Source organism: Penicillium cinerascens, assembly GCF_028974065.1.
Source record: "Penicillium cinerascens strain IBT 15544 chromosome Unknown contig_16_segment0_segment0, whole genome shotgun sequence".
NCBI lineage: Eukaryota > Fungi > Ascomycota > Eurotiomycetes > Eurotiales > Aspergillaceae > Penicillium > Penicillium cinerascens.
This window is the reverse complement of record NW_026695286.1, coordinates 3,462,875-3,490,510: the sequence shown is the minus strand read 5'-3', so window position 1 is coordinate 3,490,510 and position 27,636 is coordinate 3,462,875. Positions and strand designations below refer to the sequence as shown.

Below are 27,636 nucleotides of genomic sequence, written 5' to 3'. Positions count from 1 at the left end.
TTTCCAAATGGCCGCTATTAATTCTCGTGCCATGGCCAGTGCAGTGCGTTATTGACGACCGACGTAACATATAAATTCTCAACTCAGTTCGAAATAACAGGCGCACTATTATCCCAAGACTTTTCGGTCGCCGCATCCACCAAAAAACCAGCCACGCTCTTCCGGCTAGCAGTGGCCATCAGGGGAATTCCCTTACCATCGTGGGGCCATTCTCGCACCGCCGTCACATCAGTCTCCACCAACCGAGCAGGGCGTACCATGACATAGGTGACACCACTGCCCCGGACCTCCTTGTCCGTGTGATTGTGATCATCATACTGATAGCTCATATTGGACTTGCTCATCAAGAGACGGAGCACGCACGACATGTTCGGCCATGAAGCACCAACCCCGAGCGCTTGTAAAATAACGACCTTTTTCACCCCAAATTCCTTCATCACGGCTACCACGTTGGCGTTGCAGTCGGCCATCAACCGTGGTGGGGAAATGGGTGCGGCAAATGGGCTGTCACTGGCCCGGGGAGCGCTGAGGGTCACGATCACCACGTCTGGGGTGTGGGAATGAAAGGCTTCTCGGATATCGGATAGATTTGTGGGGGTTCCTGTCGAGAATGAGTTACATTTTGGCTTGAACGGCGAGGAACGGGAGAAGCTAACCTTCGACGATATTCAAGCCGTTTCGTGCTTCCATCGCTCCAGGGTTCCGGACGAGAGCAATGACATGGTGCTCTATCAACTGTTAGTAAATTTTATCTAGCTGTGTAGCTAGTTAACCATACCTTTTTGAAGTAGGTCATCAATGACGAGCTTTCCGGTGCGACCACTGCCTCCGATGACCAGAACATGCATTCTGACAATTTATTGGCAATGAGCCAGGGCTTTATCGGAGATGATAAGAATATAGAATAGAGATACGGAGAGAGAATTTACAAAAAAGAGTAGCCAGCACTCGTTCTTATATAATTGAGGGTTGAAAGGGTTGAACATGTACATCCAGCCGGATCCGGGCTCGGATCCGGGACACAACACCAGCCCAACACAATCTTGCAGCAAAGCCTCGCCATGAATCAAGTTGAGCCGAACAAGTAAACACCGAAGTTCAGGCTTTTCCGAGCCCGGAATATTCACTCCGAATCAGATTGGGCCGCCAGTGGCACCTAGTCATCCCACTCAACAAGGATCAGAGGAGTAGTATACAGCGCAACGTTATCTCCGACAGCGTCGGTCTTGGTGTATGTTAGGTAGATTTCATTGCTGTCCGCTGGTGAAAGATCTGGATTAGCCTGGAGAGTATAAGCACCGAGAGAGTAGTTGCCGTTGACACCAGAATAGAACTTGAAAGGCTCAATCCAAGGGCCCTCCGGTGCGGAGGCGGTGGTGATGTAGAAATCAGCCGAGACCGAGTCAGTCGCCTGGCCGATCCAGACATAGGAGTGCCAGGGGTTGGAATAATAATACGTGCCCTGACCGCCTGCACTGGCGTTGTCAATGGTGGCAGCAGTGTCGCCGAGGACTGGCTGGGAACTGGACCAGGCACCGCTCACGTAGTACTCGTACTGTGACGTATCCTCGACGCTGTCAACAGGCACGCGCGCCAGGTTAACATCCCTGTTGGTTCCCTGTCCCCAGAGGTAGACAGTGCCGTCACGCACAACGCCGCCGTAGGTTCCATAGGGAATATCACCCTCCGCCCAGAATGCCGAGTTGATGATCTCAACCGTGGGGAGACCGTCGGCTCCAGAGGTGTAGGTTACTTTGTATAGTGTCACCGATGGGTTTTCAATAAGATTGGTCAGACCGGAGATATGCGAGTTGCTGATCCAGGTATAACCCGTGGTCCTGGTACCATCGGAACTCGTCACCAGTGGCGGAGCGTTGGCCCACAGCGGGTACCGAGTGCCATCGGAGCATGTCCCGGCCTGGTTGTCATCACAGTTGCCAGGCACGAGGGGATAAAACGAGTCATCATGGTTGTCACCATACATGGTCAGCTGGCTGCCACCTCCAGGGATGAGATCCGTCCATGAGGCGGAGCTGGTGAATAGCGGCAGGTTGGGAATGCCACTGGAGTTGTAGTGCTGGGAGTCTCGGCAGACCCACAGTGCGCGGCCTCCGAAGAGAGAAGAGCCACAGGAATCCCGGTTCAGCGTCGGGTCGGCCAGAAGACCAATGACTTGCGGTGTTCCCTTGACGGCGGGGTTGCTCGCGCCACGTTTCTTCGCACCTGGCGCGGCGATGGCCATGTGGGCCAAAAGGGTAATCAGAGAAACAACGAGCATGGTGGAAAAGACAACTAGACACCGCAGAAACGGAAGTGAAGCTTTTGGTCGCTGTTCGCAAAGATTCCATGTTAGCTGCCAGTCCTTCGTACTTATGCCGTGCCCGCATATTTCTCTTTGGGCAGTTTGGATCAAATTCTCCGACATCCCCAGATTTCTGAAACCGGCACTGAAATGGCCAGGGGGGTCGGCTATCGGCTTCGCTCTCGGACCCCGCCGTAGTTCAAGTTCACCAAGCCGTGAAGACCTGTGGGACCACATCATATTGGCTGTCATTACAAGGGGCTTTCGCCACCTGCGACATAGGTTGAAACCTTTTCATATGCATGTGCACGTGGGACCAAGCGAGAAACTAGCCTCACGACCAATATTTGAATTGGAACCGATATACTTCACACATGCCCGCTTCGACTTCATAGAGCCATAAGAAGAGGAAAATCGCCGGATATCAATAGTATTGAAGTTTGTACAATAAGCCTGTCCCTTGCCTAGGGTGATCGGACTTTGATTATGTTCCCTCGTGGTTATCTAAAGGTGAAGTAGGCGCGCTGCGACAGGCTTCTCCCTGCCCGGAGTGGGCAACCATTGGAACAGAGCCGTTCGCCACAGAGCCAGGATCAGCTACAATATGTATTGAAGCCGAAGTGCCAATTGTCTGTTGCTATCGGGGTAAAAGACCCCGAGCACAGCGGGGTTGGATATACTACCGAACCGTTCTAGTAACAGAGCCGTTGTCGCTTAAACGCCTTCTGAACTACAAAATGTTCGACATTCTCACCGAGCGTTCAAATTTAGTAAGCCTTGAGGACAAATGATCGCATGCTTATTCCAATCAATCTTCGGAAATGCGGAGACGGGTGTTCGGCTGCGACTTTCACCAATGATTTCGGCAAAGACCCTTCGTGCGGTCCTATAAGCAAGTCAGACCAGCAAATAGCGTCAGGGCGGCTTGTTCCGTTATTACCGTAAACCTGACTTGGTATAAGAGTACTGTGGCGGGGAAAACGCAATCCAAGCGATCCGTTCACCCAACATCTTACGCCGATCGGTGGGACCTCAGGAGGCACACTAAGCCCCGCCAGAGACAACTTTCCCATCGGCAGCCCAGTTCAACCCCTTGAAAGCCTTTGCACTTTTTTTCACCTCAAAAGCCTGTATCCAGACCTGCGTAGAAACGAGTCTAGCATGGAACTAGTTCTGCTCCGCGCGCACGGTCCTGTACGCTAACTCAAAATCCAGGAACTGCGATTCATATCTGACTTCATGTCCCGCGCTATTAACGCCCACATCAGCGAGGGTTGCATCGAGGGTTCTGGATCCTTCACTCTGCAAAGCACTAAGAATATGCCTCGCGCTGAACCACATTATCACGGAGGACAGACCAATCGAAAGTCGGCGCGCGGACCCGGATCTAAGGCTCTAAGCGGTTTGTGGTCAATGCACAGCGCCCACCATCTATCCAGCGTCATTTGGGGAACGCCATTCCATTCGCCGCTAGGTATTGCATGCGGGGCCCCGGATTGTCTATATTGTCAGTTATATGGGAAGGGATCGGTTTCTAAGCGAGATCATTGTGAAATTTCTCTCCTTGGGCCTCGACAGAATGTTCAACACCTTTGTTGGCATTAATCACAACCAGCCAACAAAGGACGCCCCCGAGCGTCGAAGGGCTATTGCTGCGAAAGCCTGTGTGGAATGCCGCAGACGAAAGACAAAATGTATTGGAACGAAACCGTGCACCGGATGTCTGGCTTGCAATGCCGAATGTGTTTTTCCTGAAGCTCGCCGGCGGGGCAGAAAGTAAGCACTGCCTGTCTCTGGTGAAAGTTGCTTCTCGACTGACAGCTATGGGGGATTCAGAAGCCAAAAGACATTAGCAAACAACGCCACCAAAGATGACTGTGAGGCACTGGTCAAGACGTTGTTTCCGCATAGTCCGATTGAGTCCCTGAGAGGTCTTTCTCGCGCAACTCTACTGGAACGAGCCAGGACGGAAGCCGACTATTCTCCCGAGACAAGCCACCAAAGCTCATCCGCTACGTCTCCCGATATGACAACCCCGAACAACCCACGATCAGTCCCGGACTTGGAAGCAAATGAGCGTCTCTACAAGCTTCAATGCCAGGATTCGACCGTTTTTGAGTGGGACGAGACTTCAACAGAGACCCGCCACGCAGTAGAGGACGACGTGAATGCGCTTTCATTATCGCAGGAGCGAAAGTCTTCCTTTGTCGGAATATCATCCGTTGCTGCTGCTGTCAGAGCGCTTAATATCGTATTGCCAGCCCCGATCATGGAGGAAAAGCCCATAATACCCAAGATGCCTTCAATGCATGAACTGCCCAACCAACCACCCATCATCTCATCATCGACCCCAAACCGGATATCTTCGTATCGCGAAGAGCAACGACTGATCGATGCCTACTTTGCTGGGATCCATGTATTTGCTCCGATCATTCACGAGCCCAGCTTTCGCAACAAATACCTGACAAGTCAGAGCAGCCTCGAGCGATCCTGGCTTGCACTTCTCAACATGGTCCTCGCCTTAGGGAGCGTCACCTCCTCCGCAGGAGACTCAACAGAAGACCTCCAATACTATAACCTGGCCAAGCAGTATCTCTCACTGGATAGTTTTGGTAGTGGACGACTGGAAACATTGCAGGCGCTGGTGCTCATGGGCGGGCAGTACTTGCATTTCCGGAATCAACCGAACATGGCATCTGCTATTATTGGTGCTTGCTATCGCATTGCGAGTGGGCTCGGACTGCATCTCAAAGGATCCGAAGACTATCAAGGACGAATCAGTCTTCAAGAAGAGGTCAAGCGAAGGAATTGGTGGACTATTTACGTTCTTGACACGTGGGGTTCTATGACACTCGGAAGGCCCTCGGCCGCACTTGGGACATTGATCGACACCCCGAAAAATGTGCTGGATGAACAGGTAGGATCCTCTCTCTGATTTTATTGCTTTCAAAGCGGAATGACAGAATTGTGATCTTTTCCTTTTTAGCGTGGCGAAGTTCCACCGACAGAACCAACGATCCACGCCCCTTTGATCCACAACATCCATCTATGCGGAATTATCAACCGCATTCAAGATCGACTCATCGTAAATCCTATCCTCGGGTATGATGAACTACAGTCCTTCGATGAAATGCTTGTTTCTTGGTTCCAACGTTTACCACCGTTCCTGCGATCCGGCGACTCCAGCGCACCCGAACTACAAGATGCGCGTCTGGTTCTCAAATGGAGATACCAAAACACTCGATTCCTTCTACACCGTCCAATCCTCCTCGACACGGTCATCAGGCGGGCGCCACTTGAATCTCTCTCTACAACCGACCAGATCATTGTTTCGAAATGCCGAGACATTGCGGCAGATTCGATATTCAGCATTCAAGCCGAATGGCGCCCAACCAAGATTTGCTGCTGGAATGCAGTATGGTTCTTGTTCCAAGCATGCTTGATTCCTTTGATGGCTCTGATGGTAGAGCCTACCGATCACTGCGAATACCAAAGCTGGTGTAATCAAGTCCAAATCGGAATCTCGGCCTGCGAGGACATGGCACAACTGAGCCCCGTTGGGCCCAAGACGAAGGCTTTTCTTGAACGACTGCTTCTCGCAGTCACCAATGCTTCGTCTGCAATCTCCCAATACCCGATCTCTACGATTCCACAACCTCACATGGATACGATAATGGGGCTTTTGGAGAATAATTGGGATTACTTTAGCGAAAACGATGCACTCGCCCAGTTTGACTACAGCGGTCTATCATATCTGGATGACCAGTTTCTACCGCAACACTACAGGCCATTTGCTTAATTAGCTCGCCAATATACCCCTTGCTTTTCTTTTTGACTCCGTTGGACTATAGCGACACCTCAACATAATTCATACCTCGAAATCAGATTCCAAACACTTGAAAGCATCAAACTATTTACTAATCCGATAACTTTTCCCCACTCAGGGCTGCACCGGCGCAGTAGCAACCCCAAGAAACTCGTCCCCCTGACCAAAATACATAAACCATTTCCCATGAAACTGCACCAACCCCTCGGTGAATACAACATGATCCACTTGTCCCGTAATTTCGTCCACGCTGGTCGGCTGCAACAGTGGAGTCTCCACCCGAGCCACCGGGGGTCCGTGTGGGAAGCGCACGGGGTCAATGAGCATTTGCCCAGTGCTATACTGGCTCGGGGTAAAACCTCCCAGGCCCGTCGCCACGCCGTTGTAAACCTGCAGCCATTTTCCATCTCGGGTTTTGATTGCCGGGGGTCCGGACTCCATGATTGCCATTTCCCAAGGATTGAGGTGAGATGCGTACGGAAGGACGTATTGGTCGTAGTTCCAGTGGACCAGGTCGGTGGAGTTTACTTGGTAGAGGAATGAGTCACCGAAGAGCATGCGGTAGGTCCCGTCGGGCTGAGGTTCGTCCAGGATGGATCCGGATTTACTCCACCCTGCGCGTGGTTTGTACGTATTTAGCGGGTTTTGCCAGTCATATACTACATCTGTGACGTTTGGTAGGATGGGACCATGTTTCGTCCAATGGACCATGTCGGTGGATGTAGCTAGGCAGAGACGTGCCGTGGTGTCGTCGTAACCGGTATAGGTCATGTAGAACGTGCCGTTCACGCGAACCACCCGAGGATCTTCGCAGCCACCCGGCGTCTCATATGGTTCAGTAGGCTCCAAAACTGGCTTGTCATAACGGGTAAAATTGACTCCGTTACTAGACCATGCGAGGCCGACAGACGATGTTTTGGTTTTGTTCTGGGCGCGGTAGAGCATCATCACCATATCATCAATGACGATTGCGGTCGGGTTGTAAAGATAGGCTGATTCCCAATTATGCTTTGGATTGGGTGAAAGGATTGGATTCCCTGCATATTGCTCAAATCCTAGAAGAGGGAAGTACGGTGCCACGTAGTGACGGTCGCCATCCGTGGATTGCTTTGTTATGCGAGGCACCTTGGAGGAGCTGTCTCCCGAGGATGATACAGTTGAATTTACTGCCGCAGCAAGTGCTGGAAGTAGAAGGAGTGATGATAGTATATCTTTGAGACTCATTTTGGCTGGTTGACTTGGACGATGAAGGGCTAACAGACATTGAGATGCCATCTTCCCGGGGCAGCTCGATTTATATACTGCGAATCATCCCCACCTCAACTACTACCACGTCATTAACGGGCTTCCTGGAACTAAATTTGTCAATCAAATGTCCTAAGTCCACAGAAAATGACAGAAAATGATGATCTATGAGGGGTTCTGGCGATGACTTTTGGGTGCGAAGGCGATCGGGCATATTCCAATTGAAAAGTCCGTTCCCATTCAGGAAGCAATCTATACACTCGACCAAATTGCCGCTTTTCAATAAGGTAAAACCTACCAGGGTACCAGAAAGTGCCCACTAACAGAGATACTATTTGTTGTGAAAAGGGGTTGTGAAATGTCGCATCAGCTGCGAATTCGAAGCCAGGATTTTCCAGCCCATCATAGAAAGAAATGCAGAGACGCCCGTGTTCTAAAGTTCAGTTTGTCTGGAATCCATCTGAAGGTTGCAGTCCATCTGAGCTATCGAAGAAACATGGGGTAGGACCCGGGGAAAGGAACAAAACCAAGTAAAGAAAGTTTCGGACACCCCATGCATCAGATGTAAAATGCGACGCGATCATATCCATCTTGAATAGGTCACGTAATAAGTGGGCAGACGAGCGTTCCATCTGAAGATGACTGATATGCCTCATTTCGCGATTACTTAGTAGGCACATCGTCTTTCGGGTCCCAGCTGAGAGTCACGACCCTTTAGGTTGAATTAGTCAGACATCGATCTGTAGTACACCAGTGTGGCTACTTTGTAGAGTTCACCATGATTACAAAAAGCGGCCACACTTCGCAAGCCATGGAAAACGTGACCGCTACACCAATAAGCTATTGATCGTAAGCAATTAAGCGAGTTCATTTTTTTGGCTGTTAGCGACGGTGGGAAGTGCATCATGTGCCTTTCGCGATATTCAATGCGACTTCACGTAGTGAAAAGCCTTGTCTCAACTAGCAGCCGTCGATCCATGGTTTGTCACATGTTGAAAACGCGCACAGGCATTACAGTGATGAGAAAGGATCCTAATTTTCCCACACTTAACCTTACTTTGAGAGTTCAATCCGTTCTGGCATAACCTATTGATGATCGAGTCTTCGGGGTGGATTCCATATAGAGATATCTGCAAGGGGGCTCAGTCCCAATTTCCCAGAGCGGTTATGATCTTCACAGTACTCCTTTGGTATCTGCCAATTTCCCCCGTGGCACTTTATTCAGGAGTCCGGCTATGCGGCTCAGAGCCTCTTCTTTTCCGGGTGTATCAAGCCTTTGGAAATATATTCAGACATAATCTACAATAAGGCACTGCTTATATCTAGTAAGAGATTTGGTCAAATGAAAAATATTTGAATACAGTGTTTGTTACAACCTCCAGAATAGGGCCATTGTGGATGGTAGGTAAATTGGAGGCGACCAGCATAAAGGGAGTTAAATTGTTTCTTAGTCGTCTAGTTGTAGCCTCTCTTCTAAGGTTGGCCAGACATTATTACTCTTTAGTGAAGGCTCTACGGTAGGCTATACCGATCATCAGTAAGCTGCCGTTTCACATTTTCCTAGTGACCTGCTATGTAGGTAGGTCCGTCCACAGAAACATGTCTTTCCTTTAGCCTCTGGGCCCTGCCTTCAACACATAACGAGCGCGTCCGACTGTTTTCCTTTTTAACTAGTCTTCCATTCCATTAGTAATCAGCATTACTGTTTACTGTTAGCGGATTGGAATGTGGCAGATTGCAGCCGGTCACCCGGCAAGGACATCCGACCCCTTGAATGCGCCGGCTAGGGTTATGAATTTTAACCCGACGCCGGGGGCGGAAATATTTCCCATACATTATTAAGAACGCCCAATGTTTCATCCCCGTTAAGCCAAAGTATCCACAAAGTTGAGCGTCGCATTCAACAGCCAACAAAATTGCATATAAATCCGAATTTGATTATGAAATGACACGGTTAAAACATCCGACCAATCGGTGATATCTATCAGAGTTACAGACCACATGACAGGTGTTCTACAGGAGAGAAAGGAACCAGCCACAAGGTGTATCGTCCCCTTACGTTTGAATTTTTCCGTGGAGCAAACCGAGCAAATATGCTACGCGAAGACCTCAACCACGTGAAGTATTCACACAACGCCTTTATGGCCATTCTGAGCACATGTAACAGCACTAGGGTCCAGTAATATTGGTTCCTTTGAGAAACAAAGAATTTGAGGCAACAATCCGCGAGGCTCTGAAGACAGCATTCTATGCAAAAGTCCACGTATATAAGCTAGGGGCAGGCTTCATCGTTGAGATTTTTCTAACCACTACCAGTCGTTTGCACTTCCAATCCTTTGACTCCATTCCTTCCCCTGAAAATCTATCTTCATTACTCTGAAGATAAGTCAGGTATACTTGAAATACATTTAAACTATCTATTAGCACCCTGGCTAACTCATCTATAGCCGAAACCATGCATCTCATCTATCAATCGATTACCGCCATTATGGCCTTCGTGCTTTTCAACTCAGCCACCGCCGCCCCGACCCCCGAGGCTGATGGGGGCGCCGCCATATGGGCCGACCCTTGGGATTGCCATAGATTCTTTGAATGTCCCGCTGGCGGATCACCGGTTCACAAGACCTGCGGCCCCGGCACCGCGTTCCAGGAAAGGACCAGCGTCTGTGACTTCGAACACCTGGTGGCTAGCTGCTGGCGTCACTAGGAAATTGTATCTACAAAGCCTAGTTTGGTTTATTGAATTGTCGAGAGAGGCGTGGTGAGGTGGATCTAATTAATCGAGAACGATTAGCAAATCAATATCTAATAACTATTGTGAAGAGGACCTGCTTGGTTAATTTCCCGTACTGACTGTGCCGTCCCCTTCCTTGTTCCGCGATCACGGCAAACCCCTTGTAAAGGCTCGAGATCTACATATATACCTTTATGGATCGACCACTTTTCTCAGTTCATGTATGGGGAAATGTTCCCAGATTCCGGTAAGGCCAGTATGATCTCCCAACTTCCTTAGTTCCTGGTACATTCCGTTTATTAATGCAAGCATTTTATACTAAGGTTACAGAATCTTCATCTATAAATCCATGGATACTCGACTTTTTAAGGAGGACATTCTTTTACACTCGTTTTCCCATTTCTGCTATAATTATTTCCTTTTTGCTGCTCAGAACGCTGTTCTACCTGCTCCAACTATCTTGCGTCGACAGTAGCATTGATACCCGCAAGCTGCTAAGATTTCGGCCCAACGGTTAAGCCCGTTTCGGCAAAAGACCGGTGCCAGGGCCGTGGAATACATCACCACAAGATTCCTTGGTGGAAACTTCTTTGTGCATAGGGCTAATGCGTCAACCCCGCATATTTGATTGGCAAAACTCCGAATGCCCACTGCGTGTAGGTCTAGTAAATGATCTTACCCCTCATCATGACAGGGTACGATCGACATAGTTATATAACGTGACAAAGTTACCTGCAAAGAACTTGAAATTATCTTTCAGTCCCTTTTTTGCACATATTTCCAAGTCTAGAGTCATGAAATTCCAACATCTTGCTTGCCTCGGGGCTACAAGCCTCGTGGAGTTCATTGAAGGCAGACCTCGTGAGAGTTGTCAGTCAAGCAACCTTCCTCAAGTAGATCTCGGATACGCCAGATATGAAGGGACGGCTCTGGGGACTGGAGTCAATCAGTTTCTCGGAATGCGATATGCCGCCCCATCTGTAGGTAACCTGACGTTTAGAGCACCGGAAGATCCACTTCACGAATATGGAGTTCAAGCGGCCCAAGCAGTAAGTTGCACACGCATTCAACATATCACTGGGAGCTCTCATCTCCCAGAAATATCTGACATTTCAACTCTGGTTCAAGTTTGGAGCGACTTGTTAGGGGACATCGGAGCAGCTTAGCAGCAATTTCAGCGAGGACTGCCTCTTTCTTGATATATTCACGCCCAGCAATGCTCAACCAGATAGCAAGCTACCGGTCTGGTTTTTTATCCAGCATGGTGGTGGATACGCGGCAAATTCGGATCAAAACTTTAATGGTTCGGAAGTCATCGCAAGGTCAAACCACAGCATGGTCTTTGTTCAAATTAACTATCGCGTCGGCGCTTTTGGATTCTTGGCCAGTAAAGAAATCCGTAAAGACGGCGAACTGAACGTCGGGCTCCTTGATCAGCAGAGGGCTTCGTATTGGGTTCAGAAATACGTTCACTTGGTATATTCCTCCCTCGTTGTGCATTCACGCCAGCTGATATGTTCATCCAGTTTGGCGGAGATCCAGAACACGTTGTAATCCATGGCGACTTGGCTGGGGGTGGGTCAATTGCTTACCACTTGACTGCGTATGGCGGAAAGAGCGAAGGGCTATTTGTCGGCGCCATAGCAGAATCACCTTTTCTTCCCACGCATCGCACGGTTGCCGAGTCCGAGTCCCAGTTCGGTCGCTTTGTGGAGAATGCCCAGTGTGGTCAAGATGCAGACGCCCTCGCCTGTCTCCGATCGAAAGATACTGCGACACTTCAAGCTGCAGATGTAATTTCGCGCTTTCCTAGAACGGCGGAAACGCCACTGTGGTATTTCCTGCCTGTTATCGATGGGACATTCTCCCCCGCTGATCTATAACCCCTATTTGAACAAGGGAGAGTAGCAAGACTGCCTGTCATTGTCGGCGACGACAGTGATGAAGGAACCGCATTCACTCCCAACATCAGCACATCATCCGGATTCTTGAACTTCATACAAGCAAACTACCCTCGGTTGACATCGGCCGATCTCCAGGTCATCGATCGCACTTACCCCCCAAATGAACAGTTCCCCCTTCATGCCCAGTATTTCGGGGGCAGCCCAGGAGGCATATGGAGAATCAACCTTCACTTGTCCTGGAATCGAGATAGCCTCCTCACTTGCAACACATCTGTCTCCTCTCAAAACTTGGAACTACCGCTACAATGTGTGGGATGCCCAGAACGAGGCCGCTGGTCTGGGTGTGCCACATGTGGCTGAGAAACCGGCGATCTTCGGTCCAGGGAATTCAGGGGCTTGCAACAACTGTTCCTGTATGACCTACAACAAACCCATGGTCTCAATTGTCATGAATTACTGGATTAGTTTCATCTTGTCACTGGACCTTAACATCTTTAAGAATCCGCAGCGCCTGAGTGGAAGCCTTGGGGTGATAGTGGTGGCCAGAGACTCAGATTCCAGCTTAACGCCACGAGTATGGAATCTGTTCCAGGGAGCCAGAGTGATCGCTGTATTATTTGGAAAGGTCTGGCTCAAATCATGGAGCAGTAGTGGAAGACGGATTCAGAGTAAGCTCCAATCCCTCGATACTATGACATTTCTTTCGTATTATTTTTTATGTTGAAGCCAAGTGTGACAGCAGATCGGATTACCAAAGCCAAAACTTTCCATGCGCTTAATAACTAGGTCAGAATCAAGACTTTCTACACACTGCGCTTGATGATTCGGCGATGTGTCGTGGGTTATTAGAAGATACATTCCACCCCTCACATTTCTCGACTATCCGAAATATTTGACAAAGAACTTCAAAACATCATCATGCAGCTCAAGATGGAAGTGCCCGAGCACAAGCACAAAGAGGATTGTAGAGACAACTGTCTCCATGACAAGGACTTCTGCAAGTAACTTGAAGAAATGCACCCGAGCTGACCACGGAAAGCCTTTCCAGGCACTCTTGATGTTCATAGACCCATTCCCTTGTGCAGACGCAGCAACTCGAATGAAAATAGCATATGTAGGGACAACTGCCCCAAAGTAGAAGATCAGCATAATGGCAAGGACAGAGCCTAATTGCATATCTTCCGAGATCTCTAGTTCTCCACGCAAAGAATGTGCCAACTTAATTAAGTAGACAGGGAGGTAGAAGCATAGACTTGAGGCTATGGTATATAGTAGCATCGCTGGGAAGGTCTTAGACCACTTTGACCAGCTAAGAATGTGTCGGTAGTACGGAAGCTCCGAGGTTTGGTTGAGAATGGCGTGTACGTTAGCTACTTTCAGATTTGAAAGTAGTAATTCGGCTATTATATTGAGAAACGCATATTTCGGTACATTGGGCACCTTCGTCGGGAACCTGGATATAAGAAAAATCTTGACCAGCCGATGAAAAATGTAGATTGGAAGACCTCGAAAATGCTGTCTCGAGAGTGATGATTGGACCTCGGTACTGGGTCTTTGAGTCGCAGTCAGTATTGCGAAGACACACCCGTGACTATAGATGGCCTGTGAATGATTAGCCTCATCACTCAGTATAGGTGCAATCCGTTACATTCTCGTCGAATGATGACATACTAGAAGAAGCCCAACCAACGCCCCAGCCAGAATCAGTAAAAGGGGCACATTCAAAGCCGGTGCTGACTGGCTCTGGTAATCATAAGAAAACCCGCCCTTAGCTATGTCCAGTGACATAATTGGGCAATAAATCTAATAACTGGCCTGAACCTTTCGTGCACCTGACACTTAACACGTTGGTAGGATCGCGCGTCACAGTTAAGCCTTTGTGTTTTCTGTAGCTATATCCGGTAGCATAAAAAAGGCCTGGAGCAATGGAAAGCTAGAATTCTGGCCGGAAGCCCCGGAGGACCTTGGTAGCACAAAAGGGGGCGAGGGGGCGAGGGAGCAGCGAGGCCAAAAATTCTGAATTAGGAAAGAGAAAAGGGGAGAAGAATAGGTAAGAGTTGCGAGGATTTTAAAGTTGGGAAACAAAGCAAATTCCCAGAGAACAAAATGTTAATAAAATTAGCGAGTAGAAACAAAATGAAAAGTAAAAGAGTGGATCCAGATCAGGTTTGAGTGGGGAAAATTTCCAAATAGTAGGCAATCCCGGGGCTACTGTACTTAGGGCGGGGCTGGGGTCTGGCGGGAAGTGGGACCGCACCACGCGGCCGCCCTTCTTGCTACAGTGGTTGGTTCTCTTATCCATGTTCAGACTAAGCTAACATTCGCTTAGCTATCTAGCCAACCACAATAAAGTAAAGGTAGTAATCGGCAAAAGGGCTTGATTTTAAAGAAACACACACACAACAAGTACACTATGACTATTTCCCAAGACAGAAATGTCGGTCAAAAAAAGTGACATTTTCCATAAAACGTAAATCATGTCCTTTTTGGTGAATTCACACAGCGCCTTAAAGCTTGGCCTATCGAGACCTCCATTAGACGCTAATTGACCGCTAGGGTGGATTGTGCCTTGCCCCACTCCCATTCGTATGCAACTGTTACGGTTACGGCCCCTAGCAAGATAGAGCAAATCAGGATTCCAATCCGGATATGGCGGAACCTCATGATGATATCCCGAGAGCCTGCATGAAAGCGAGCGCTACGTAATGGCACATATCCATTCAAAGCTCCCTGTATCTAGGGACTTCCTTGAGGATTAGTTCCAGTTCCAGTTGTACAGTTAAAATGTTAGACTCCCAGCAGCAATCTCGCGTTAATATACGTGCCTTACTGGCTAGCACAGCGTGCCCATTTCAGTCTAAGTCTACTCATAAGATGTGTGACCTGAATATATAAAGACATACGCTATTTTGTTGGGCAATGGTGGCTTTTCTTGATGTAAATAATTGATTTTAGAGAGTTCAAAGGTCAAAAATCATACAATGGAAAGACTGAATATACTAAAATCTCACCACTTAACCATCCAACGGGCTCTGGCACACAAATGAATTGGTCACACTCTCCGCAAAAGAGGCACTCAGGATGGTGATAGCAGAATAGGCGCCAAGAGCACTTAGGGCCAATGCGCCTAAGAAGTAGAAAATGTTGAAAATGCTGAGGGCCATCCTTTTGCGTCCCAGAGAAGCAAATCCACGAGCAAGTCTCTTGATCCCGCGGTCATATCGCACCGTGTTACCAGTCGCAGGGTCAAACCCTTCCCCATCACCCAAGGCCGCTCTGTGGATCCAGAAGAGAGTGACAAGCAAGGGCGGGAATGTGTAGGTGAAGTGTAGGATACAGAAGGCGGCAACGACAGATGTCAAACCGGAGAAGTTGGGGATACCGGCACCCAAGACAAAGGCGATGCCCCAGTAGATCGGGATCAGGAGTGCCCACAGCCATTTTCCGGCGTTGTTGGTTAGAGGAGGAGCGCCGAACAGTCCGACTAAAATGTTGTTATAAAGGACTAGAGAAAAGGTTAGACCAATCGAAGAATAATGTGCTGGGGTCTCCGCTCTTACCTTTGAGACCGATATTGCCGTACAAACCAGCCGCGATGACTCCACTTAGCATCGCGAAGACATTACCAGCAGTCTGGATGCTGTATTTACTGATGCCAAGATATGTCGGGTTGATGGAGTACTGTCCCTGGTACCCGTACATGAACAGACCGTAGAACATATAGCAGAGGTAGATAAAAGTTTGAGCTGCCCACATGCCAGTCAAGAAGTCCTTAGGACGCTTCATCTCGGCCATGAACTCTGGGAAGATCATGGCACCACCGTAGGCAAACACAGCTTGCATGGCACCACTGACAGTAGCGACGAAGTCAGAAGGGTCGGGGATACCGCCCGAGGTCATGACAGGTGGATAAGAACCGTCCGGCAGTTGCGCAACGGATGAGCCGTTGCCGATGTTGTGTCCAGCTGCCTGGGATGCACCGGCGTAGTTGGGAGGGGTGTGGGCAGCACCACCCATGGTGATGAACATGCACATCAAGTTGAACCAGACCGCAGCATTAGCCAGCCATCCAAACTTCTGCAAGGTACGGACTTGACCAAGGACAAATCCCACGAGGGCCCAAATAACACAGCAGATAATGAAGCAGAGCTTGAACTGGGCGGCCTGGGACAAGGCTTCCCCGTTGGAAATGATGATCAGACCGACATTGAGCACAAGTTGAATGCTTTGCAGGATGTTGAACAGGTGCTGCAACCAGGGCCCGTACAAACGAAAGCCGATGTCTCCGTAACTGCGAATTGGGAACTGGTAAGAGTCCAACCCGAGGAAAGTCTCCCATAACAGGTATCCGGAATAGCCCGCAAGGCCGGCAAAGACGGTGTACAAGCCAATGCCAGGGCTAAAGTTTCGATTAGCTTTAATTGCGAAGGTGAAAATTGGCAAAGCCACACTTACCCCCAACCCATAGATGCGAACGCATAAGGCAAGCCAAAGGGACCCAAGATATCAGTTGTGATGAGATAGAAGATGGCGCCTCGGCTGGCAGTGCGAAGGGCGCGAGATGCGTTGATCCACTCCTCGTCGGTGATAAGCCTTCGGTTCTCCACGCTGCTGGTGTTCATGGCCGAGGCATCTCGCGTCACATTCTTGGTTTCCGGTTGGACACCTTGATCGTTCTTGGAAGGGAAGATGATCGACAGGACTCCAGTTTCCTTTTCAGTGAGCAAGTCCTCCTCAGCACGGGTTTGTTGAGCATAGTAGTGGTACTCTTCAAACGTCACGGTACGATCGTGCAGTTTGCGATGCTGTGGGCGAAGCCCGACAGCGGACACCTGTTCCGAAACGTATGTATCCTGGGCTTCACGCTCCTTCTCATGGAGCCGGGGATCGCCCTCGAGAGCCAGATTCGCAACCTGAGCCATTATTGAGTTGATAGATAGTGACAAAAGTAGCAGCTTAGGGAGGGCAAAACACTTTTGGGGGCGGGGCGTATAGTGGCTATATAATCATGGAGGGTCGGTCCAACAAATGGACGGTATCAGCGGGGCTTCATGTCCAAACAAATGAGAGGACCTGACAGATGTCAGAATACACGAGACCGAATGCCCAAATCGCCCGGTGCCACCACTGAACAATCAAATAACGTTCCAAACATTTCGTGGGCGAGCTTAGCTTTCATGGGTCCGACCGTCATTGGACCCCTAAGTGCGGGGCGCTCGTGTGCGCCCGCATCGAGGGTTACAACGCGTCGATGACGGCAGGATCTCGCCGCAAGGCCCTTTTGTTGTATCATCGAAAGGTGGCGATCCCGGAAACTTCGGATAGCCCTGTCCGAGTTATGCGCCAACGTGAATATTTCCGAATCTTGCTTGTTTCGGAGGATTTTATGGCTTCAGCCATTCGGCTGCTGTGCCGACGTCGGTGGGAACCTTCGGTCTTTTTCAAATGTCTCCTCTTTTTCTTCTTTTTTCTTGCTGCAGATCAGACGTGATGGATTCCGGTCTCTAGGAACACCCTTGACAGTAGTTCGATTGCAACGGTTCTTATCGAGTCGGTTGAATTGCATGAAGTGGCCATGGTCCCGACAGAGAAGAAAGTATGTGAATTTCGAATGAGGATCAAAGACAATTCAGCACGTCATTTCTTGGACCCTTATTCAGGAATGGAGGTGGGCTGCAAGCCACGATTTGACGGGCGGCGAATAAGCGGTCGCTGTCATCCTCTAAAAGGCCCACAAAAGCTTATACCCCGTGCTGATGAAGAACCTCACAATTCTATACGAGTGAAGTTTTTAGTAATAATGGGCAGGCCTTTTGTCGAAAAACACCAGGAACAACGAACCAGGGGAAAGACGGGGTGCTGGAGAGAAATGAAAGAGCAAACTGAACACTGCAAGCACATGGTCACATGACCATCTGGATGGGACAGACCAATCACGTTCCAGCTGGCACCAGGCTTCATTCCGAAGTGGGTCGCAGATCTATACAAAGCGGTACAAGGCTTCATTCTACGAAAAAACAAAACCTGCATCTTTGCAGTGCCATTATGTCGAGAAAGAAGACGACCGGCCAAGTGCAACCCTCGTTTAATATGAGACGGCCAATGTATTCCTCGTAACTCATGAAAACGCGAATAGCGATAAGAATGGACCAAATTGGGAGACGTATATCGTAGTATTAACGGTTGCTGAATTCAGGACGGCTGGACCCATCCAGAATGGAAATAAATAAAAACATAGACTCAATGTCTAGCACGAAGGGAAACGTGAATATCAACAGTAACGGAAGACTAGTGAAATGATGCCAACTGTCGCCAGAGCCTGCTGTGTTCCGCGACTAAGTATGAGCTACTTAGAACTGCATGGCAGCAGCGAAGATAGCGCCGAAGACCACGGCAACACCGGAGAAGGTGGTGCGGCCAGCCGCGTTGAAGGCAATGGGGCTGGAAGTGGGCGTGGTGCCGCTGGCACCGGTGGGACCGGCTCCGCCGGCGGAGACACCAGCGGGAGCAGTGGGAGCAGTGGGGATCAGACGCATGGAGGTCTTGCCGCAGGACGCATTGCAGATAGTGGTGGTGCTCGTAACGGTGACGGTGGACTTGGAGGACTGGCCGGCGGGAACACCGGGGGCACTGGACTGGCCGGCGGGGACACCGGGAACACTGGACTGTCCGGGCACGCTGGGGGCGGAAGAAGAGCCAGCGGGGGAAGAACCGGAAGGCGAGCCAGTCACAGCGGGCGCGGTGCCGGTCGGGGTGGAACCACCGATGACAGTGGAAGAAACCATGCTGGAAGTCTCGGTGTCACAGGGGGTGGTGGTAGCCGCCGCGGGGGTGGAACCACCGATGACAGTGGAAGAAACCATGCTGGAAGTCTCGGTGTCGCACGGGGTGGTGGTAGCCTCCGCGGGAGTGGTGGTAGGCGCCGCGGGAGTGGAACCACCGATGACAGTGGAAGAAACCATGCTGGAAGTCTCGGTGTCGCAGGGGGTAGTGGTAGCGGAGGGAGTCGAGCCGGAACCATGATCCTGGCAATCAGCCTCACCCAGAACAGCCAGGCACAGGTTGATGGGGATGTCGACGAGACCACCGGACGAGGCGTGTTCCTTGCAGTGGACGTCGCCGAGAACAGCCAGGCAGATGTTGATCGGGACGTTGATCAGGGAGCCGCCATTGTTGGAGGAAGCAGAGGCCTGGTCACACTTGGCCTTGCCGAGGGCAGCAATGCAGCCGTTGATGGGCACATTGATCAAGCCGCCGGCGGGGGCGGCCTGCTGCTTGCAGTCGGCCTCTCCAAGAATAGCCGCGCAAAGACCAACGGGGACGCTGATCGAGCCGAAGGTGGCCTGGACACCGGAGGCGGAAGCCGCGAGGGCAGCGAGGGAAGTGATGATAGACTGCTTCATCTTGACGTAAAATTATCAAAAGTGAAGAACGAATGGACGCTGATTACAGCAGAAAGAGTGACAGACGACAAGATCTAACGAGAGAATGAAGCAGATAGAGAAGGTGAAAGCAAGATCACGGTGGAGGTGAAGAGCCTTATACGTCCGAAACCGCCATAGAACCCTGGCCGCCACCTCCACTCGTGTAATCTCGGAAAAGGGGGAGAATGCGTCGATCTGCAGGACTAAGTGACCGCCAAGCAGGATAAGGGTACCTGAATTAGACCAAACCGGTTCATTCGCACCTCGAGAATCCTTTGATTGGCGTGCCCCTGTCGTTCATTGGAAGCGTTGACAAGTTCGGTCTGTTTCGGCCTCAAAAGGGTCTAATTCTGATCATCAAACTCTATGTGTACTGTCAGCCCCACATCGGGCCCTTGGTTGCAGTAGTTTCAACTAGTGCATTCAGCCTGCCCCATTTTTTATTTTTGCGCTCGTGGTATCTCAGGGGTAGCCGAGCCAGGTTTTCTCTCGCTTCCGCTCTCCATACCCCCCGCTTTCCGTATACCGTATTCCGTAGACGACTCTGTCTTTGGGGCCACTTATACTCGCGTAATTCTTTCGCGCCCGTTTTATGGACGGTGTTTGGTTTCCCTTGGGCGGAGCACTCAGGGGAACTGCAGTCTCACAAAGATACATCCGATCCGCCACGAAGCACTCGCAGACTAATGCAAGCCCGCTAGTCATTTCCCCTTTTCAATTTCAAGGAACCGGGGATACCGATTCCGACAAAACGCCATGTCGTATCTGTACGAGTCGCATGATGGTGCGGAGTCACAAAATAATTGAGCAAGACCCAATTTCTAGGCAGGGTGGCTGGCCGCCAGTGGGGCGGATGCGAACTTGTGGACCTCGGTTTTCTCGGCCAAGTACAAGGTACAGACAGATCCCATTTTGATCTTGCCCGTGGCCTACAGAGTCAGCTTCCACATGTCAAGTGAGAAAAAAGGACCGACCCTTGCGTCGCGAGGTTCCCTCTGCGAGTGACCTTCGGTTCCGTTCCGGATCTGCTGGCGTGAACATGACGCCGTGCCCTGCGTATGTGGCTCGTTCTTTGCAAACGAGCAACTGCATGCACGCCTTCAGATTGATACGTCGGTCGAGACCGCTCTATTTTTGGTGGGAGTAGACGGATCATACCGTGCCAAGGAGTGTATCCCTGCTCCACCGGTAAAGGCAGACCGAAATGAGGCACATGAGTCCCGTGGAGTAGAGCTCGGACCAAGGGGTAAGGCGCATTTGATCACGTGTGCCTCGGCGAGGTCCCAAAGATGCTCACGGTTGAGGACATGACCGAGTCCGTTTCGGGTTTTCAAAATTTAGGGGAGACTCGAAGGTGCGATCTACCGGAGAAACGAGCTGATATTTTAACATCTAGATACCGTCGGAACTACACGATCTTGAGAAGAGAATCGGGCACGCGACGGACACCTTATGAGCCGGGCACCAACGTGGTCCGAGGACGCGACCGGTCACGAACGTTGCGACATGGGTCCAGCGCTAGAATCTCCGAATCTCCATTCGATCGATCCAATTCCCAGTATGATTTGGTATTTTTGCTTCTCTGCTTTGGCCCTTTGTCTGCTCTGTCACGGAGTCGGCCGGATCTACGGCATGACCCTACTCAGAAAGTTCATTCCTCTGATACATCGACCCTGGGACCCCTTGGAGACTATGTTTGAGATCATTATTTGGGTTCTCCAGTTCTGTTGCGACCCCACAATCTGACGGGTCCGATGCAAATTCTGCGCTGCGTGGAGCAGGTCTCCAGCGCCACTTTGCGGACGTGCCCTGAATGATCTCCAGTGCGATTGCCTCTCAACCAAGGCAGGGCTCTCTACCCTTTTCCAGGCCACGTTTGCTTTTAGATCACAAATTTGCGCGATGCAAGTTGCTTTAGCTCTTTTGAAACACATGAGAGATAGCTTTCTTTTCATTCCTTGCGTCCTTAGCCCCAACATGAAACATGTATTCGCCGGGATGGTCATTGCTCGAGTAAACAAATCGCACCAAGCCCAAATACGGGGGTGGATTGATTTCAAACCCCTGGACCGTTAGTGCTACGTAGGATCCATGGTTGGAACCATTTCAGGGTTCGTGAAGTCTGAAATTGATTCCTATCGGCTTTTGATTCCCATTCTGGCTTCCGGGTGTTTCATAATGCCTAAAAATAGCGTCGGCGTAATGATTCGCTGTTCGAAAAAGGCCAAGTGACCAGGGAACGGTCTTTTCTTACCGAGAAACGAGGTCAATGTACCCAATGAAAAGTTAATCTCTACGAGTCAGCTATTGTTTGATGTAGCGATACTTGGTCACATGAAACTTACCGACCAGTGGCCCGACAAGTGTTCCCCGGAATAAGAAGAGCTCAATTAGACCATACTGTCAATAGACCATACTATTCCAGTGGATAAGGTGACATTAGAGCAGAGTGAAAGAACGAAATTGAGAACTAACAGCTTACATTTGGACTCCATATAGATCGTATCTGCCCGATTTTGAGATAGCCCGGGGCGAGACTGCGTTACATCCCAACCCTATAGTCCAGTTTGGGATTGAATGTGATAAACGCTGAAAAGTGGATAAATGCACCGTTGGCTGGTACTTGATGGATACACCATCTCCCACACCTAAGCCTCCATTCCCACCAGCTCTGACAACTTGTATCCGTTCCCTTGGTATAGATGCTGGTTATAAACTTCATGCCCAGCTCTCTTCAGCTGGGATAGTCGGACATGGCAGATATTCAATCCTACTATCCGAATCACATGAAATACAGGTTCGAGAGGAGCAACCCGAGGTCTCGAAACTTAGAGCTCAGCCAATTTTTCTCTTCTAGCATGTGTCATCTTTTCCAAAATCTCAATCTTGGCTGCCAAATGGACTTTTTGGGCTCAGCTCGAGATCTAGATCGATCCAAGCAATATTCTTGCCTCCAAAATTGTGCCAATAAGAAGATTCACAACTTCGTCATGACCTTTCTCCGTTGCCCATGAAATCGGCGTTCGACCGTCTTTATCAGCGGCGTCCGGTGTGACGTGACTGATGGCTAGCAAAGCCTTGGTAACATAGTAGCAGCCATTTCCAGCTGCCCATGAGAGTGGTGTTCGACCGTTCTTATCTGGCGAGGCTGGTTGAACCCGGCGGGTGCCGAGCAGAAGATCCACAACACCGAGATTCTCATTCCCAGCTGCCCATGAGAGTGGCGTTCGTCCGTTCTTATCTGGCGAGTCTGGTTGAACCCGGCGGGTGCGAAGCAGAAGCTCCACAACGTTGGCATTATCATTCCCAGCGGCCCATGAGAGTGGCGTTCGTCCGTTATTATCTGGCGAGTCTGGTTGAACCCGGTAGGTGTCGAGCAGAACATCCACAACCTTGTATTTATCATTCCCAGTTGCCCATGAGAGCGGCGTTCGGCCATCCTTATCTCTGGAGTCTGGGTCGACACGACTGCTTTTAAGTAGTAGGTCAACCCCAGAATCATCCGCATACCAGTGTTGGATTGCCCATGACAGCGGTGTTCGACCATTCTTATCTCTGGAGTCTGGACTGATACGCTCATCGCCCAGCATCAGTTTAACAACATTCTCAGTCCGATGGTGATTCGGGAATGCCCATGAAAGCGGTGTACGACCGTCTTTGTCTCTGGAGTTCGGGTCGACATTATGGTTCGCGAGGAGTAGCTTGACGACAGCCTCACGTCCATTGGCGACCGCGTAGTGGAGTGCCGTCTTGCCGTTCTTATCCTGTACGCAAGGATTGGCCCCCTCTGAAAGTAGCAAAGCTACTAGATCCTCATTACCATTAATGGCTGCATCGTGCAACACTGTCCTTCCCTCAGCATCCTGTGCCGCAATATCGACATTCTTCTCTATTAGCAACCGTGCACCCATGTCGTTATGACATCGGGCCGCATAGTGCAGGGCACTCTTTCCCTCATCATCCTGCGCCGTAAGTTCAGCCCCTAGGTTGATCAGTTGCCGTACTGCAACTTCGTGGCCACTGGCTGCTGCGTAGTGTAATGGTAGAGCCCCATTCTTATCCTTTGCTGCAATACTGGCATTTTCGTTTAGCAATAGGCACACAACGGCCTCATGCTTCTTGTTCCTCACTGCCTTGTGCAGAGGCGTCTCTCCGTTCTTAGTCTTTGCTTCGATATCGGTACGGTTCGCTTTTCGTAGTAGTAGGTCGACGACTTGCTCATGGCCAGTGCTAGCCAGCTTGTGCAGTGGAGTCTCGCCCAGTGTATCCCTTGCGGCGAGCTGGGCCCTGTTGTCCAGCAGCAGCTTGGTCACTTCTGTGTGTCCCTCTATGACTGCAAAGTGTAGAGGGGCATATTCCGCCAAGTTTTCTCCAATGAGCCCAGTTTTCGCATTGGCATCAGCCCCCTTCTCCAGTAAAAGACGGGCCACTTCCTTGTGCCCATTCATAGCTGCTAAATGCAACGCCGTATATCTCCCGATCTCCCCAACTGCGGACCTCATATCAACACCAATTCCGTATCCCAGCAGAAGCCCCACTATATCATGATGTCCGTCCCGCGCTGCGAAGTGGAGCGCAGAATGTCCGCGTTGTGTGACAGCAGTGACATTGGCATGATTCGCTCGCAGCAGCTCAGCCAATTCTCCATATCCATTTGCAACCGCTGTGTGTAGAGCAGTCCATTCATTCATGTCTTTTGCATTGACATCTGCCCCATTCGTTATCAACACCTGCGCCACGTCTTTGTGTCCCTTTTCGACGGCCCAAATCAGCGCAGTTTTTCCACTTCCGTCTTTCGCGGCGACGTCTGCTCCCTCGTTTTCCAAAATCATCTGGACTAATGTCTTGTGTCCACAAAACGACCCCACCATCAAATTGGTAAGGTTCTCGGGATATGGCCACAGCGAGTCCAGTACAGCCCAGTATACCATGAACCATGTCTGGAATCTCTTGGACTTGGTATCACAAAGCTCGAGTGCTGACTCCATCAGCGCCGTTCCAGCGCCATTTTGAGCCTCCCGGAAGTGCTCAGCCCAGTGTGTTGCGGCGTAGTCAAGAAATTCATATTCCTGTACATACCGATCAACAGTTCCCCGGACATCGAGCGCCTTGGCCTGGCGGTCCATTACCAAGGGGCAGCTGCCGAACTCCTCAAAAAAGAGATATATGACACAGATTTCTGCAAGCACCCGATTTGCTTCGACGGGATCGAGTGAGTGCTTCCAAAGCCCCAGGAATTTAGCAAGGAGGCTATATATGGTTGGGAAACAAACAGAGCATATCGCCCAGATGGTGAGTGCCAAAAGTCCCTTGCCACGAGGCATAGAATTGGAGGGGGGTGCAATTAAGAATTCTCTTGCTGTTTGATGAACAAGGTCAATCTTCTGGTTTGGCTGGCTGCCTACAATCTTGACAAATCCACCACAAATGTCCTGAATGGAGCTTTCGATAGAAGGAAGGCGGCTAGATAGCAGGTCCTCGGTTGATTTGGACTGTTTATCAATTGCCAGCGCAATGCCTATCTCAGCGAGTGCGAGGGGTCTAGCAGCGGCAATAACGATATGAAGGATTATCCGCGCTAATCTGCGGTTGGTGCTTCGCTGCAATATCATTTCGTAAGCTGCGTCCAAATCCGCGGGAAGGTCATCGAGAATAGCCCAGCATTGTCTCTCTGAGCCCGTGAAGTCCTTCCTTATTCTGAACTGATCCAGGGTGAGAGACACCCAAAGAAAAGTGTGACCAGCGTTGGATATAAAGCGCTCTTTCAATGTGTTTTGAAGGTTAACGCTAAGGTTCATTCGCGAACCCAGTTCGCTAACTTCAGATTCGACAACGAGGGCTATTTCTTTGTCGACTGCAGCAGTATCTGACCTGAGAATTGAAGAAGTCGGAAATCGTCTTTCAATCTAGCCATACGAACGGCTGGTGACAAAGAATTTCAACTTGTTCCGACAGTGCGTGTCCATGTATTGGAAGAGTCCTGACTCAATGCCGCCCACCAAGTAATCAATCAGCAAGTCTCTGTCCGTCTCTTCACACTCGTCCAGGCCGTCGATGACACAAATGACCTTGTTACGGGGATGATATTGTACCGCTAGGGCAAATATTTTGCGCAAGGCATTAAATTCTTCCACAAACTTCTGACCTTTGATTTGGTATTGCTTCACGGCATGAGCAAGAAGACCAGGCTCTTCATCAAAAAGCTGGAGGAGTAGCGCACAAAGAGCGGACGTCACAGTCTTCGATTTGTAGTTGCTGTCTTGGAAGAAGAAGTAGCAGACTGTGTAGTCCGCACCGGACCGAGAATGCCTCTTCAGCTCATCGACCAAAAAAGCTGCCAATACGGATTTTCCGCTACCTGGTCCGGCGGAAAATAACAGAACACTTTGTGTACCTTGATTGAACCATGTTTTGTAAGTTTCATCATTCAGAAACCACAAGCAAGTCTCCCCAACCCGACGGCCTGAGTGACTGTCTTTGATGTCCTCATAATCTGATACGGAATTGTCAAGGCATCTTAGGATGGTGGTCTCTTCCATCGTCATTTCAACTTTCTTGGCATCGACTAATCCTGGAAAGTTACTATATTATTCAGGAAATCCGGGGAAATGGCAAATACTTGATTCCGGAAAAGGAAAGACAGGTATTTAGGATACAGCAAAGGTGGTGAACAAAAAGCGAGAGAAAAAGAACGATAGTGATCACGCACCAGCAGCAGCACTAGCAGCCAATCTCTTGAGCTTGTTGATCTTCCCCCACACATTTCTATAATCGGCATTCGTTTCGCCGTCAAACTTCACAATTGCCTCGTGGTCCGCTTGGATGTACCCTTTAACCTCCTTATCATAGCCTATGAAGGCAGAAAACTCATCTATTACCTATATTCATATTAACTTTTGTGTGGGGTCCCCAGGGAAAAGAAGAGGGAAAATCTTACTAATGCGTTGAGCTTCGGGGTCGTCCGACTCTCGGCATACGAGTATATCGCGATCTGTCTCAATGTATACAAGCTCATCATGCGGAAGTCATCCGCTAAATCCAGTAGCTCGTCCGAGTGCATTTCCAAGGCAGAATCAAGCTTGGGGGGAACTTCTGTGAAGGCCACTTTGGCAATCTGCTTGAGAATTTGAACTCGACGAATCTTTGCGACTGCACTGCCTGCATGAGGAGTCCCAAAGAAAATGAGACCTTTCGTCGCCCGGTAGATACGATGAGCATTATCAAGTTCAGTAACAACCGTCTGAGAGGCTAGAATGAGTGCCTAGGTTTCGCTTGATCAGCAACGCAACTCGAGCGAATCAACACAGATTACAAGAAGGAGAGCAACTTTTTTAATCACAAGTCCGCCAAGGCTGTGGCCGATGAATAGCAACGGTCGATCCAATTCCTGTATCATTATGAAAACTCCCGTCAATCCCACATGGCGACAGCCCGGATGATGAGGGGGGAGTGTCAACGACTTACGTCCTCCTCCTGCCTCATATTAACCAGGTTGCTCAAAAACGTTGCCGCCAAACTCTTGATCCGCATCAAGTTCGTTCCAAATTGCGGCGAAACATCGGCATCATATCCGTAGGACATGACACGGGCATCGGAGATGTGCCTGCGTAACTCCCATGGCCAAAAAAATTTGGTTGACTTATGTTTCCATGTAGATTCTGGATGGCCGTTCAACCCATGGACGAAAATAATACTAATAGATCCGACCTTTGTTAGCTATTTTAATTCATATTTAATAAGAAATGGTCTTACTCGATTTTACTATTACTCTCGCCGTATAGTGTGGTAAATCCATTTCGACCGATTGGAGGGCACGCTTCGACGGGTTGCGGTGCCCCACCCTGGGCGGCTTGTGGGAGGGGCATTGTAGGCTGCACAAGCAGCTCAGATACAGAAGTGTGACAGACTGATCACCCAGTTCCCAACTTTTATGGCGTTGGACGGGACTTGCCCCTTTATCATGCAACCTGAAAATGTCAACGTGGGATATTAGGAGAGATGAGGCTAACAAGGGACACATGTAAGAGAGACGATCAGGGCTTATGTCACGTGTTGGCTTTGTTCTCGCCCTGTCTATTGCGCACTCACCCTGCTCACCCCCGGTCGCGCGACGCTAAAGCGGCGCGCACCCGACACAGTCTTCCCCCCTGGATGCAAGATATATTTTATTGACTAAGTCGCCGTCATGGGCGCCAGCTGGT

At 49.9% G+C, this 27,636-nt stretch overlaps 12 protein-coding genes across 12 annotated transcripts; 4 read left to right on the top strand and 8 right to left on the bottom strand.

The window, feature by feature from the left end:
* Nucleotides 1–83: 83 nt before the first annotated feature.
* N7498_001314 (uncharacterized protein) lies at nt 84–848 on the bottom strand (the record flags this gene model as incomplete). Its single annotated transcript, XM_058448377.1, has 3 exons — nt 84–601; nt 657–728; nt 779–848. 3 exons carry the CDS (start codon nt 846–848, stop codon nt 84–86), a joined length of 660 nt encoding a protein of 219 aa, XP_058313788.1.
* A 308-nt stretch (nt 849–1,156) lies between these two features.
* On the bottom strand, nt 1,157–2,278 carry N7498_001313 (uncharacterized protein; the record flags this gene model as incomplete). Its single annotated transcript, XM_058448376.1, has 1 exon — nt 1,157–2,278. One exon carries the CDS (start codon nt 2,276–2,278, stop codon nt 1,157–1,159), a length of 1,122 nt encoding a protein of 373 aa, XP_058313787.1.
* Nucleotides 2,279–3,881: 1,603 nt separating this feature from the next.
* On the top strand, nt 3,882–6,101 carry N7498_001312 (uncharacterized protein; the record flags this gene model as incomplete). The annotated part of the gene is made up of 3 exons (XM_058448375.1): nt 3,882–4,078; nt 4,139–5,219; nt 5,289–6,101. The coding sequence occupies 3 exons, from the start codon at nt 3,882–3,884 to the stop codon at nt 6,099–6,101; spliced, it is 2,091 nt and encodes a 696-aa protein (XP_058313786.1).
* Nucleotides 6,102–6,242: 141 nt separating this feature from the next.
* N7498_001311 (glycoside hydrolase family 130 protein) lies at nt 6,243–7,352 on the bottom strand (the record flags this gene model as incomplete). Its single annotated transcript, XM_058448374.1, has 1 exon — nt 6,243–7,352. The coding sequence occupies one exon, from the start codon at nt 7,350–7,352 to the stop codon at nt 6,243–6,245; it is 1,110 nt and encodes a 369-aa protein (XP_058313785.1).
* A 2,509-nt stretch (nt 7,353–9,861) lies between these two features.
* Nucleotides 9,862–10,080, top strand: N7498_001310 (chitin binding peritrophin-A domain-containing protein; the record flags this gene model as incomplete). Its single annotated transcript, XM_058448373.1, has 1 exon — nt 9,862–10,080. The coding sequence occupies one exon, from the start codon at nt 9,862–9,864 to the stop codon at nt 10,078–10,080; it is 219 nt and encodes a 72-aa protein (XP_058313784.1).
* A 1,362-nt stretch (nt 10,081–11,442) lies between these two features.
* Nucleotides 11,443–11,990, top strand: N7498_001309 (uncharacterized protein; the record flags this gene model as incomplete). Its single annotated transcript, XM_058448372.1, has 2 exons — nt 11,443–11,583; nt 11,634–11,990. 2 exons carry the CDS (start codon nt 11,443–11,445, stop codon nt 11,988–11,990), a joined length of 498 nt encoding a protein of 165 aa, XP_058313783.1.
* Nucleotides 11,991–12,189: 199 nt separating this feature from the next.
* On the top strand, nt 12,190–12,662 carry N7498_001308 (uncharacterized protein; the record flags this gene model as incomplete). Its single annotated transcript, XM_058448371.1, has 2 exons — nt 12,190–12,424; nt 12,520–12,662. The coding sequence occupies 2 exons, from the start codon at nt 12,190–12,192 to the stop codon at nt 12,660–12,662; spliced, it is 378 nt and encodes a 125-aa protein (XP_058313782.1).
* Nucleotides 12,663–12,890: 228 nt separating this feature from the next.
* N7498_001307 (uncharacterized protein) lies at nt 12,891–13,160 on the bottom strand (the record flags this gene model as incomplete). Its single annotated transcript, XM_058448370.1, has 1 exon — nt 12,891–13,160. The coding sequence occupies one exon, from the start codon at nt 13,158–13,160 to the stop codon at nt 12,891–12,893; it is 270 nt and encodes an 89-aa protein (XP_058313781.1).
* Nucleotides 13,161–15,025: 1,865 nt separating this feature from the next.
* Nucleotides 15,026–16,933, bottom strand: N7498_001306 (putative amino acid transporter; the record flags this gene model as incomplete). The annotated part of the gene is made up of 3 exons (XM_058448369.1): nt 15,026–15,516; nt 15,572–16,410; nt 16,467–16,933. The coding sequence occupies 3 exons, from the start codon at nt 16,931–16,933 to the stop codon at nt 15,026–15,028; spliced, it is 1,797 nt and encodes a 598-aa protein (XP_058313780.1).
* A 1,428-nt stretch (nt 16,934–18,361) lies between these two features.
* Nucleotides 18,362–19,414, bottom strand: N7498_001305 (uncharacterized protein; the record flags this gene model as incomplete). Its single annotated transcript, XM_058448368.1, has 1 exon — nt 18,362–19,414. One exon carries the CDS (start codon nt 19,412–19,414, stop codon nt 18,362–18,364), a length of 1,053 nt encoding a protein of 350 aa, XP_058313779.1.
* Nucleotides 19,415–22,359: 2,945 nt separating this feature from the next.
* Nucleotides 22,360–25,980, bottom strand: N7498_001304 (FabD/lysophospholipase-like protein; the record flags this gene model as incomplete). Its single annotated transcript, XM_058448367.1, has 2 exons — nt 22,360–25,306; nt 25,352–25,980. 2 exons carry the CDS (start codon nt 25,978–25,980, stop codon nt 22,360–22,362), a joined length of 3,576 nt encoding a protein of 1,191 aa, XP_058313778.1.
* A 156-nt stretch (nt 25,981–26,136) lies between these two features.
* On the bottom strand, nt 26,137–27,016 carry N7498_001303 (uncharacterized protein; the record flags this gene model as incomplete). Its single annotated transcript, XM_058448366.1, has 3 exons — nt 26,137–26,313; nt 26,373–26,675; nt 26,900–27,016. 3 exons carry the CDS (start codon nt 27,014–27,016, stop codon nt 26,137–26,139), a joined length of 597 nt encoding a protein of 198 aa, XP_058313777.1.
* Nucleotides 27,017–27,636: the final 620 nt, after the last annotated feature.